At 43.8% G+C, this 12,567-nt stretch overlaps 1 protein-coding gene and 1 long non-coding RNA gene across 9 annotated transcripts in view; one reads left to right on the forward strand and one right to left on the reverse strand.

Moving 5' to 3' along the window:
• Window positions 1-12,567, reverse strand: part of GARNL3 (GTPase activating Rap/RanGAP domain like 3) — a 154,204-nt gene that overhangs the window by 79,218 nt on the left and 62,419 nt on the right. For 7 of the 8 annotated variants that reach the window (XM_082470056.1, XM_082470058.1, XM_082470063.1 and 4 more), the window contains one exon: window positions 4,999-5,073. In XM_082470056.1, coding sequence (XP_082326182.1) covers window positions 4,999-5,073 — 75 coding nt within the window. Of the gene's footprint in view, window positions 1-4,998; window positions 5,074-11,272; window positions 11,408-12,567 lie in introns of those variants that run through there. The other variant, XM_082470061.1, reaches the window with a different exon arrangement.
• LOC309664594 overlaps window positions 1-12,567 on the forward strand; it is a 135,604-nt gene that overhangs the window by 74,210 nt on the left and 48,827 nt on the right. The gene's annotated exons all lie outside the window — the stretch shown is intronic.

Raw genomic sequence — 12,567 nt, forward strand, 5'->3', positions numbered from 1 at the left:
ATTACTGAACCCGAGGAGGGGGGTTATGGGAACCCCTGACTTTGTAGCCAAGTTAGACGGATGTGTGGGTACCCTGGGGACCTGATACTTGCCACCGGTATCTGAAGTGAGGGCAGTGTGTGGAACTGAGCCTGAAACCAGTGGAGCCTGACGCTAGCTCCAGGTAGTTACGGTCAGAATTGAACTGAATTGTGGGAGACCTAGTTGGTGATGGAACTGCTTGGTGTCCAGAGGAAGAAACCTATCAAGGGGGGAGCAAGTTTCCCATCACTGGAGATATATTCAGGCAGGGACAGATGAGCTAACTGTTGGCAAAGTTGTTGCAGGGGTTCATGCCTCGGGTGGAGGATGGGCCTAGATGAACTCTACGGCAGGAAGGTGTGGTCCACAGATGGGTGCTGATCCGCCAGCAGTCTGTGATGAAGGAGACAGCAGTGGAGAGCAAGTCTTAGGGGATTAGCTTCCTTAAACAGAACCCAGACCAATCCGGGTGTTATTGAATTTGGTGGTGAGTTGTATGAGGGGGTGCTGCAAACCGGTCATACGTAGTAGGACCACAGAGAGCCCTGCAACAGAGTGGAAATAAAAAAGCAGGCCCTTTACCACACACAGTCTGAGAAGCACTGCTCCGAGCCTGGGCCTCACCGTGACGTCCTTATGACACGCCCCCTTTGTGTTTTCTCCACAGGAGTTACCAAAATTTGCAATCATCCTATGTATCTGTGTTATTTACTGACCGCTCTCCTGCCTGTCTGTGAGCCCACGGGGGCAGGGACCTTAGCAGTCAGCAGTCTTATTCATTCCCGCATCACCAGCACTCAGCCTGTCTGGCATCGAGAAGTGATCCTGCGTGTGGGTTGAATGAATGACTTGATGTGTTATATGAATAGCGCTCCTGATATAACTTATGTTTTTGGTAATGGTGAGCTAGGTTATTCGACCAAACCTCCCACTGAAGAAACTAAAAGCATTAGACAAATATTAAAGTCATCTCCTTAAAAGCACTGGAGAGCTTACAAGATAGTAAGGAATTACCAGTCAAAACAAAGGCAAGTGGGAACCCGGAGAGGTAAGCGGAGCATGGAAATTCTCTTTAGCTTGAAGATATCTATCGATCCTGGTAAAATTACTCTTGGGTTTGGGTGACCTCAAGAGGCAAGAGGGCAAAGAATCAAACCCCCAGGATCCACTGAAGTAGGTAAGTCTATAGGAGACCCACCCCACATTAAGCTGGGACCCCAAAGGGTTACACATTCAAGAAAACAGTGAACCGGAAGAGACCACCTCTACCCCAAAGACTCCAAGGAAGCCTGCCACAGTGCTGAGTGGAGGAGTGTCTCTGAGGTGCTATGACCACAAGCCAGCCTTCATGTAAATTTGCAGCTCCATCCTGTATCTTGGCTTAAAGAGTTTAAAAAGTTTCAAGCTGGGACTTTAGTTTAAAGGTGTCTGGCAAAAGCAAATGCGAACCCTCCCTCTGATTCTGACACCAATTCCAATATGTGGTTTCCCCCCACACCACCAAGCAATTCTCCGACACCAGCTGGGTGTCCTGTAATTCAACTCAATTCTGACACTGTCTACCTGGAGACAGTGTCGGATCCCACAGGTTAAGGGCTCAGTCCTACAAGACTGCTTCTGACGTCTGCAACTTCCGATGCAAACTGCAAATCCTGGTGGTCTCCTGTGCTTCTGATCAACTGGCTATAGACTGAAGGTTCCCATGACCCTCTCCTTGGGTTTGAGTAATTTGCTAGAGCACAGACCTCAGAGAAACACTTGACTACTTAGATTACTAGTTTATTATAAAAGGATATAACTCAGGAACAGCCAGATGGAAGAGATGCATGGGGCAAGGTGTGTGGACGTGGGAGGGGGTGTGGAGTGCCCATGCTCTCCGAGCCGGCCACTCTTCTGGAATCTCCAGGTGTTCACCCATCTGGAAGCTCTCTAAATGCTGCCCTCTCAAGTTCTTATGGAGGCTGCATCCCATAGGCAGGACTGATTAAATCATTGGCCGTTGGGAATTGAACTCACTCTCCAGCCCCTCTCCCCTCCCAGGAGGCTGGGGTTGGACTGAAGTGCTAACCCTCTAATCACGTGATTGGTTCCTCTGGTGACCAGCTCCCATCCTTAGGAAACTTAGGGGCTTTCCAGAAGTCACTTATTAACATAACAAAAGACACCATGATCACTCTCATTACTTAGAAAATTCCAAGGGTTTTAGGAGCTCTGTGCCAGGAAGAGGTACGAAGACCAAATATATATTTCTTATAATAAATCACAGGATCACACTCTGTACCAAAAGGCAATGCATCCTAAGCCTTATATTATTCCTAAAAAATCATCTTCAAGAACAACAAACAGCACACAATCAGGCAGCCAAGCACACAGAGGAGCGCAGTACACCATGAGAATATGCCAGGAGAAAAATCTAACAGACAGAGGGCCACAAAAACCCTCACATATTGGAATTATCAGTCACAGATAATAAAACCATTACACTGACTATGTTTAAAGAAATAAAAGACAAATTTGACATTATCCAAAGGGAAGAGTAAACTCTAAAAAGTGACCAAGCAACCCTGGATTAGGCAATGGTTTCTTAGATACGATAGGAGAAGCACAAGCAACAGAAGACAAAATCGATGAGCTAGATACTAGCAAATTAAGAAACTTTTATGCTTCAAGGGACACAATCAAGAAAGTGAGAACACAACCTAAGGAATGGGAGAAAATTTTGGCAAATCATATATCTGATAAGGGTCTAGTATCCATACTGTATCGATGCAACGATAAAAGGAAAAATAACTCAGTACTGAAATTGCTTTGCAATTTGTTCATGGGTTTGAAAAACTTCAAGCAGCGTGTTGAGCCTTCTAATGCACTAACTGCTTTAACAAACTCAGAGCAAGCCAGGTTTTTTTCCCTCTGAGTCTCACGTTCCTCCTCGGTCTTTCACCAGGCTGGGCGCTAGCACTGGCCAGAGCTTTTAACTGAAGACCACGGATATAAAATCCAGCCAAGGTGCTCCAATGGAGCACTCATGCTTGATGGCTTTGGTGGAACAAAACTTAAAACAGTATTTGAGCAATCTGAGACAGGACTGTGTTTTGAATGCACCAGACCACAAGGGTTTGTTAAATCAGTAACTCCACCAAATGGTTCCAAAGGTGTTAAGTGAACCGCCCACGGCCACACTGTTGGTGAGTTGTGGGGCCATGATTTGAACCCCAGCAGCCTGACTCTGGAGCCACTGTGGCCCATGATCCACCATAGGTGATTTCCAGTCCCTGACCTTGTCCTCTGGCATGTGGCATGGCCAGGTGACAGGGCCAGGCAGGAGTGTTTGATAACCAAAGTGCGTGGTGATCCTAGGACTGCATGAAGGCTCCATTTACGTTTTTCTGGGGAGTTGTGGATTTCCTCTAGACACTGGTCTTGGCAGAGGCCAGAGTTGTGCTTATGTGGGGCGGGGAAAGCCAGTGCAGTTTGTTCATTTCGGGCTGGGCTGAAGTTCTGTAAAATTTTGGTAGCAGAAAGATGTGCTGAGGTACAGCAACCTCTGGTATCTCTGGTACTTAGGTGCCCAAAGTAGATACTTGGCCTGGCGGCTGCTAGCCTTCTGAGCACTGGAGAATGAGGACTCGACGCTTCTGCTCCTGGCTTAGCTCCTGGGACACCCTTGGCTGCTTGAGTCTGTGAGGATAAGACTGTCTTGTCTCAGGAGCAGGACCATTTGGGGAGGGCTGTCTCAAAGCTTCAGAAGCAAATTTCCCTGGGAGTTCTTTCTTCTATGCAGGTCAGTTGACATCATTCTGGATAAGAAGTATGTGGGCACCTATTCAGGGGTCCAGCCCAAGGTGGGACTGCCCCCTTTGCCTCACAGCAATGGTGAGGGTACCACGTCTGGGTGAAGGGCTTTGCTAAGTTAAGGTAAAGGTGAAGATGAGCAACAACTTCCTGAATGCTGTGGCTTTCAAGTTAAATCCATAGCCCATCACCAAGACGTGATTGAGGAAGTGGTCAGGAGGGCAAGGCTGGCCATACAGCACCACTTATGGGAACAACAACAACCATTATTACTATTACAGCTCTCACTCACTGAACTCTCACTATACACTGGGCAGAGCGCTAATAGCTTTACAAGCTTAGCTCACTGAATCCTCTCGATAATCCCAAGACCGTTTCCTCCTTACAGATGAAGAATCCGGGCTTCAGAAAGGCTGATTACTTGCCTAGGGTCACACAACTAGGAGGTGGGGGAGCTGGAACTTGAACCCAGGCTTGCCTGATGCCAAAGCTGGGGGTGCTGAAGCACTGCAATGGGCTGCCTCTCAGAGAAGCAGCAAAGAAGAAAAAACTGGGGGGCTTAGATAGCACTCAGCAGTTCTGGGGGTAGACTCCAAGGGATGGAGCGGGCAGTGGAAGTTTTAACAAAGAAAGGCCAGCAAGGCGAGTCCCTGTGGCCTATGGCGAGGATGACCAGCAGAGTCCAGAAAGAGGGCTTGGGCCCAAGCAGTGGCAGACAGGAATGGCCTCCTTTCTTGGTGTCTTCTCTGAATAAAGACGACATTTTATAATCACAGTAATTTTTTGCATCTCTCTCCTGGACCCTGACATTGCTCACATGGCAGTTCCAAGCCTACAAGCCTGGCAGAGGGTAAGAGCTAGGGTTCCAGGGGCCATTCACAAAGGGTGCTGTGGCTGTGAATTTGTCTTTGGTCCCATTGCTGGCAGACCACCTTCATGTGTCTACCTGGCTTTATTACAGATCTTTCAAAGGGTACGTGTCACTCTATTAATAGCACCTTCCATACAAAGAATGATGGCACTTTCCCTTCCTGTTTGCTTCAAGCAAAACTCTGAAGAGCCCTACTGACCCCTTCCTGGGCTCCAATTAGGCAGGTCTTCTGTGGAAAAGAGGATCACAAGCTGCTCACGGCTGTATCACAGGCACCATGATTGTGTGCTTGGTGATGATACAGACTTCCTTACCTCATCTGAAGAGCCGTTTTCCACTCTGAACCTTCCGGCCCTTTGGATGGCTCCATCGGCATCACTAGAAATAAGCTGGGGGACAAAAGCGCACTCAGTTAGGAAGCTGCGTCACCATTTGCAATGCCCCTTCCATCTGTCCGTATCTGCCTATGAGTAAGTCAAATCCAGTGAGAGCTGGAGGGCCCAGCCTAGAGCTAACAGTCTCTTGGAAGCTCTACCAGCCACACCCTCGTACAGGTGGGCCCCAGTCTTTAGGAAGCTGAAGAGTGAGGAACACCTAACCCATAAGAGTGGAAAACAAGAGCATCAAATCTAAATCTGAACATATTCCAATACTGAAGCTTCGAGGTGATGCTCCCTACAACCTTAACACACGTCACACGCGGACAAGCGTAGCTCACAGACGGCAAAACCGAAAGCCAAGTCTCAAGTTCAGCTGCCTTCACAGGAAAGCCTAAAAAACAATTAATGGCTGGCAGAAACTCAAGGCTCTGCTAACATCACAGAAAGCTCTTGTGCTTCATTCAGTTTCAAACAGTTTCCAAAAGGCCAATTAGTCCCTTCCAAGGCTGGCAGACTGTATTTTAGCTCCAGCGATGCGATGCTTGCAAATAGGCAGTCTCCATTCAAGGAGCTCGGTGCTAAAAAGAGATGAGTTAAAAAGAAATCAGTGCTTGGTGCATCAGTCCTAAAATCACTGACTCAAGATTTAACTTACTTTCTCCTAAATCTTCTAGATTTCTCAGTAGCAACTTAGGAACAACTTAGGAAAATGACATGTCTTTTTTTAACCTTTTAAATCTGCCCACAAATTTGCAGCAGAGATCTGCTAACGATTTCCATATCCCAGAAATCCCATTAGAACACACTTGCCCAGAGGGGCACTTCTCAAGTCTTACCCAGTAAAATGATACACAATTTCTTAAGAATGATTATCTCATATTTTTACTCATCTTTCAGAGATATGAAAGTGTGAAAATAAATGGAAAAATTTCAGGGAAAAACTCTACAACTTTTCCCAAGGAAAATTGTTTGAAAAAGATTGATAAACTTTTCCCGTGATAAATACAAAAATAATAGTATCTAATATTTATTGAGAGCTTCTACGTGCCATGTACTCCTCTGGCCTTAACATGTATTATCTCATTTAATTCTCATAAAAACAACACAAAGTAGGTATTATCATTATTCTCATTTATGAATGAGGAAACTGAGGCAGAGAAAGGTTAAAATAACTAGGCAAGGTTACATCTAAGTCAGTGGTAGGCCTGGGATGTGAACACAGGCAGTCAGATTCCAGAAGCCTGTTATCCTCATCTGACCAGTACCCTACTTAACCCTCCTCCATGGAATGTCCATGATAAGGTCCTAACTTATATGTATACCTAACATATATCCTGCAAAATAATTTCTAAAAAAAATTACGAAGAAGATTTTTATGTACATGTTTAGCTTTTATATCATCAGATCTTTACACTGTTGATAGACTGAAGATGAGCAATAGAGGCTACGTAGAAAAGAATTTAATTTGCCCAAAGAGAGGTCTGACCTTTGCTCTCAGCTCCTGCGAGGTGATCTCTAAGCCCTGGGAATGTCCTGCATTAGTGTCTGTTTGCTTGGGGACTTTGAGCCACATGGCAGAGTATGGTGGGCGCTTTGGGTCACACGGTATCAGATCTACCTCTGGACACCAAGACTGAGAAGGGTTTCCCTGGTTGGTAATACTCCATGTGTACTGTCACACATTGATGCCAGGAGCCGCAATCAATTACTAATGTCTGCCATAGGCGTATAAAGAGAGAGGGTGACACACACATCCCTGTATTAGAGGTTGGTAGATATAGTCCTCACTATAGCCAGTCTCATCCAGGACTCAAAGGCTTGGGAGAAGACCTGACCGTCATTCACTGATTCAGTCATTCATTCACATAACAAGTATAAATAGTGGTGGACTATATTCCAGACACTGCTAGGCACAGGCTATGATGCCCTTTTCCTTTGCTGAGACGAGAACAAGAAGCTTATCACTTATCTTGATTGAAAGGTTCAAGAAGAAGAAAGGAAGGACATGTTTAATGATTTGATGGTTAGAAAGAATTGAGCTCCCTCTGAACTATAATCACAAAATCCGTGAAGACCCTGAACTCCTGCCTTAGTCTAACATGTTTAACTCTATCACCGTCACCATCGCCACCACCACCATCTCCATCAGGTCACTGTCATCTCTCCCCTGGGTGACTGCAACCATCTCCTAACTGGCCTGTGCATCCACCCACCATCGCTTCTCTCCAAACCACTCCTCACATCAAAGCGCAGCGGATTTTGGCAACTGCGAATCTGATTGTCCCACAATCCCATCTCTATCCTGGCATCCCCCCCCTTCCCACCAGAGGATGTGCACGCACGGGACCCCCTCACCTGGAAGGGCTTCCTCTCCCCGCTTCCCCTCGTGAACTCCTTATCATTCAATTTCACCACAGCCCCCGTTGCTCAGACACCTTCCTTGACCTCACTGCCTGGGAAAAGCTCCCATTGCAAGTCTCAGAGAGGGCCTCAGGGTTCTGATTGCCATTCCTTTGTGCCATCACCTGATTCATGCCTGTCTTTCCTCATGCACCCCCTCCACTCCCACTGAGAAGCTCCAGGAAGTCTATGGTTTTCTCACCACTGCATCCCCAGAGCTATGCTCATTGCCTGACACAGTATTGATACTCACTAAATATTTATTACACAAGAAATCCATGAACAGATGAATGCCAAATCCCTGTGGAAATGACCAAAGGGATATAAGACTGGGGGTAAGATCTACTCTAGCCCCAGAAACCAAGAAGGTTCATTACTCACCCAAGAAATTTCAAAGGGATTCTACCAGGTCTATGATGAAAGAAAGACCAAGGTGAAGGACAGACCAAATCACTTGAATCACCATTTGCAAGGGAAAGGCAGCCTGAGTAGTAACTTAGTCCAGCTAAGGTCAAACTAACACTGCTGAGCTCATGCTGGCAGGGCCTGTCTGAGGTGAGGGTGGGTGTTCGGGCAGTAGGTGGGAAGGCGACCTACCAGTCACACTGGGGAAGTGACTCTCGCTGGCAAGTGGAATGGCAGCCCCAGAGCTCCCCTGCCCCGCACCCCCAACCCCCAGCTGGCTCGGGCAGCTGGTTAAGTAAACCAGAGGGTGTCGTGGAAGCTGGTGCTGATGAGGACTGGTACACCACCTGACGTGAAAGGGGACAGTGCTCCAGTGAACGAGGGGTTGAAAAAAATAACACTCCAGGAAAAAAATATCCTTTTAACACAGCAGAGAAGCTGTTTCTATCAGTAGTTTTCTTTCTATTATTCCTCATAAGCCTTTGATCTGGCCAATTAAAACTATTAAAAATCTATAAACTCTTCCCTTTGTTGGAAGGAGATTTGACTCAGGAATGACACAATGTCTGCTAGAACTCATCTAAATGTCTAGTACTGCACAACCAAGAAGCCCTCTCCTCCGACTCTTTCCACGTGGTACAGAGTTCTGGTTGCCGCCAAAATCCATTCTCACCATCTTCCACCGTAATGGAATTGTAGCCGGACACATGGCTAGACCACAGTTCCCTCAAGGTGGCCATTTGACTTCATCTCCCCACTTGCAGGTGGGTCAAAGTCCCAGTGGCATTCAGGGATCCCAGCCCTTGAGAGAGGGGAGGTGCCCCCGCACGTGCTCTTTCCCTCCACTGGTTAAACCTCAATGACCAGAGAGACCTCGAAGTCCATATTGAAGACAGTGGGTTCATCCCAAGCCTGAATGTGTGGGGCACAGCCACCCAACAACTTAAAATGCTTGGCTGGATGTGACAGAGAAATACACTTGTTTTTAACTGCATTTTGATGTTCTAAGCCAACTATATACCCTATAACATACCCTACAAGGAAGAACAAAGAAAAAAATCATGAAACCTATGACAAGTCCATAATTTAAAATGTGGAAACTGACTTGAGGTATATGAGCAAATGTTCTAGGAAATATAATTTACTACAAAAAGCACAAGGAAATTTTAGGCCATCACTAATTGTAATAATTTGGGAGGATACTTGATCTATGAATATGGAACAATATGTGATCAGCTTTCTGATGTAAAAGCATGGTTTCTGAATTTTGAAATGTAGACCACATTTCACAGTGACCATAGTGAATTCAAAATTAGATACTGAGAAGAAAATACCCCAAAAGAGTAGATTAGAATATCAGTTTGAGATAAACAGAGGAAAATGATTATCAAAAACACAGAGAACATACCTGAGAGAAAAATACAAGGAATAATGGACTGGGGTGTTGTTAAGATGGTCTTTGGGCAGAGAACCCAAGGCCAACCAAATCATTCCGTAGACCAACTACCCTCTGGTAAGGTCCCCTACTAATGAGCTAGACCACAACTAGAGAATGCCTTTATTTACTGCAGACCAGCCCGAAAGGTTTAGAAACAAAGTAGAGAGCAAGGCAATCTGAGATCTCACCCCTCTAAAGCCAGCAGAGAGGAGGGAGTCAGGCAGTCTCCTCACACAGGAGTATACCTGGCCCTTTGTTATTCTTCAGGAGAAATGTCCAAAAAGGACATTCCCACATGTGCTCTAACCTTTGCAAGTGGTCTGCCTACCCAGGAGTTCAGTGACCAGTAAGATATTTTTTAATCTGATCAGTCCAGATCTGCACTCCTAAAGGATGGAGTGAGGGAGAGGGGTAAAATGAGGAAGTGGATAACGGGGAGTCTGGAACACCTCCTAGAGGTCATTGGAGAGAACAGCACAGACATTACAATAAATATCAATGGGCTACACTCCTCTATTAAAGGAAGAAAGACTCAAGGATTGGAAATACAAATGAAATCCAACTAGCTGCAAGGGATAATAAAATAAAACAATACAGTAAATACAATAAGATAATCCTGAAAAAGAAAGGCAAAGTAAAAAATATTCATGGTAAGTTGGGGAGAAAATGGTGAGGGAATAATAAAATCAGATGGCAGAACTTAGGAAAAAAATATCATTAAAAAAGTTATGGGGCTTCCCTGGTGGCACAGTAGTTGAGAGTCTGCCTGCCAGTGCAGGGGACACAGGTTCGAGCCCTGGTCTGGGAGGATCTCACATGCCACGGAGCAACTGGGCCCGTGAGCCACAATTACTGAGCCTGCGCGTCTGGAGCCTGTGCTCCGCAACAAGAGAGGCCGTGATAGTGAGAGGCCCACGCCCCGCGATGAAGAGTGGCCCCCACTTGCCACAACTAGAGAAAGCCCTCGCACAGAAACGAAGACCCAACACAGCCATAAATAAAATAAATAAATTAAAAAAAAAAGTTATGGTACACGGATAGATAGAGCTACTCACTCCCAAAATATAATAATTATAGACACTCATTATAAAACAAAACTCTTATAAATAGATGGAGTTTCTAAAATTATAATTATAATGGGGGATTTTAGTATATTTCTCTCTGATAGGTCAAGGCAAGAAATAGTAAGGAATTACAGAGAAATCAAGTAATAAAATTAATAAGGATGATTTAATAGACATATACTGAATTTATCAAGGTACAAACAGAGAATACATACCTTTAAAGAAAATCTATTAAAGTTTTAAAAGCTGATCAAATATTGAATAAAAGCAAGCATGAGTAAATTCTGCAAAACAGAAACTATACAGATGATTTTTTTAGTATAGTGCAACTGAATGAGAAGTTAGTGTCAAAAGGATAAAAAAGTGGGAAATTTTAAAATATACATCTGAAAAAACTCTTGGGTCAAGTAGGAAAACTAAAATTGGACACTATCCAGACATCAACGAGAACAGTACCTATCAAAACAGATAATGCAATAGATGCTGTATTTACAGGAAAATTCAGATACTTAAATGATTTCATCATTAAATAAGAAAGAATAAAAACAATGAACTAAAGCATTAACTGCTAGAAGGTACAGAAAGAACAATGAAATACACCCAAGGAAAGCAGGGGGGAGGAATCAATAAAAGATCAGAGCAGAAATTACAGATTTAGAAAGGCAGTAGAATTGATAAACACATCCAAGAGATGGCCAGCAGGTCTGATTCTAAAAAGCAAAGAGCGCTCGCTTCGGCAGCATGTATACTAAAATTAGAACGATTCAGAGAAGATTAGCATGGTCCCTGAGCAAGGATGACATGCAAATTTGTGAAGCATTCCGTATTTTTATAAATTAGGAGTTTGGGATTAACAGATACACACTACTATGTATAAAATAAATAAACAACAAGGACTTACTGTATAGCACAGGGAACTATATTCAATATCTTGTAATAACCTATAATGAAAAAGAATCTGAAAAAAAATACATATACCTGTATATACATAAATGTGTATATATACACATATATATAACTGAATCACTTTGCTGTACACCTGAAACTAACACAATAATGTAAATCAACTATATTTCAATAAAATAAAGAAATAAATAAAAATCAAAGACAAACACAAATACACAGAGTGATAATAAAGAAAATATAATTGCTAAGAAGAAAAGAGATTTTTTAAAGTGTGAGAGAATACCATGTGAGACTATGCGACTATTACCAAAAACTTCAGTGAAATGGAAATTTTCTAGGAAAATATATATAATGAAGATTCTTTTAAGGAGGGGAAGAAACCTGAATACACCAATAACTGTAGAACTGGAGAGGTTGTCAGAACACCACCCCACAGAGGCAGTCCTGGCTCAGAGGGTCTTCAAGGAGGGGAAGGGCCCCATTTCCACCTGCCAGCCACACCCTCACTCACCGGGAACGCAGGGGAGAGTTTCCCTACAGAAGATACAAATAGCAGAATTCTTTTGAGTTTGTTTTGGTGCAGAAGTTCAGGGAAAGGGAATTAACATATATTTAACGTGAGTAATGCTAAGAAAAAAAGACATGATTTTTACGTTATTTTATTTTGTCTAACGTTTCTAACCTGGTCATACACCAAAGGATCGGTACTGAGGAGGACTGCGCCCAAGAGAGAAAAGGGAAAAAGCAAATCAAATCATCACTTGGTTAGGATCTGCCTGGTCCTGTGAGGGATTCCTTTAGAATTCCTGCATTGGTCAATACTGGAGCCACTAGCCCCATTTAAATCTAATTTTAAATTAATTGAGATAAAATAAAAAACACTCAGTTCCTCTGTTGCGCTGTCCGTATTTTAAGTGTTCAGTAGCCACAGGTGATGGCTACCCTGGACAGAGCAAATGACAGATTTCCACAGTCACGGAAAGTTCCGGTGGACAGGACTGTGACATGCTGGACCTTGATGCAACTCTGGGTGACCAAGATCAATTCAGTTTCTCAGGCTGAAACACCTTCAGTTAGTTAAATACACTAAAAACGGTGTAAATTCATGTAATTTAATATCTGGAGTAGAGGCTTTCTAATTTCAGCCAAAGTGTAACTGATTCATTTAACACTAAACAGTGTTCAATGTCTTAGATGTTTTATTTCTGGAAAAAAGTAATATCCAAGCAATAATATCCATCTGTATGATTTAACAAATTAATGTAAAAGAAAAAATTAAAAAAGGAAGAA

Source organism: Balaenoptera physalus (genome assembly GCF_965194825.1).
Source record: "Balaenoptera physalus genome assembly, chromosome: 7".
Lineage (NCBI taxonomy): Eukaryota > Metazoa > Chordata > Mammalia > Artiodactyla > Balaenopteridae > Balaenoptera > Balaenoptera physalus.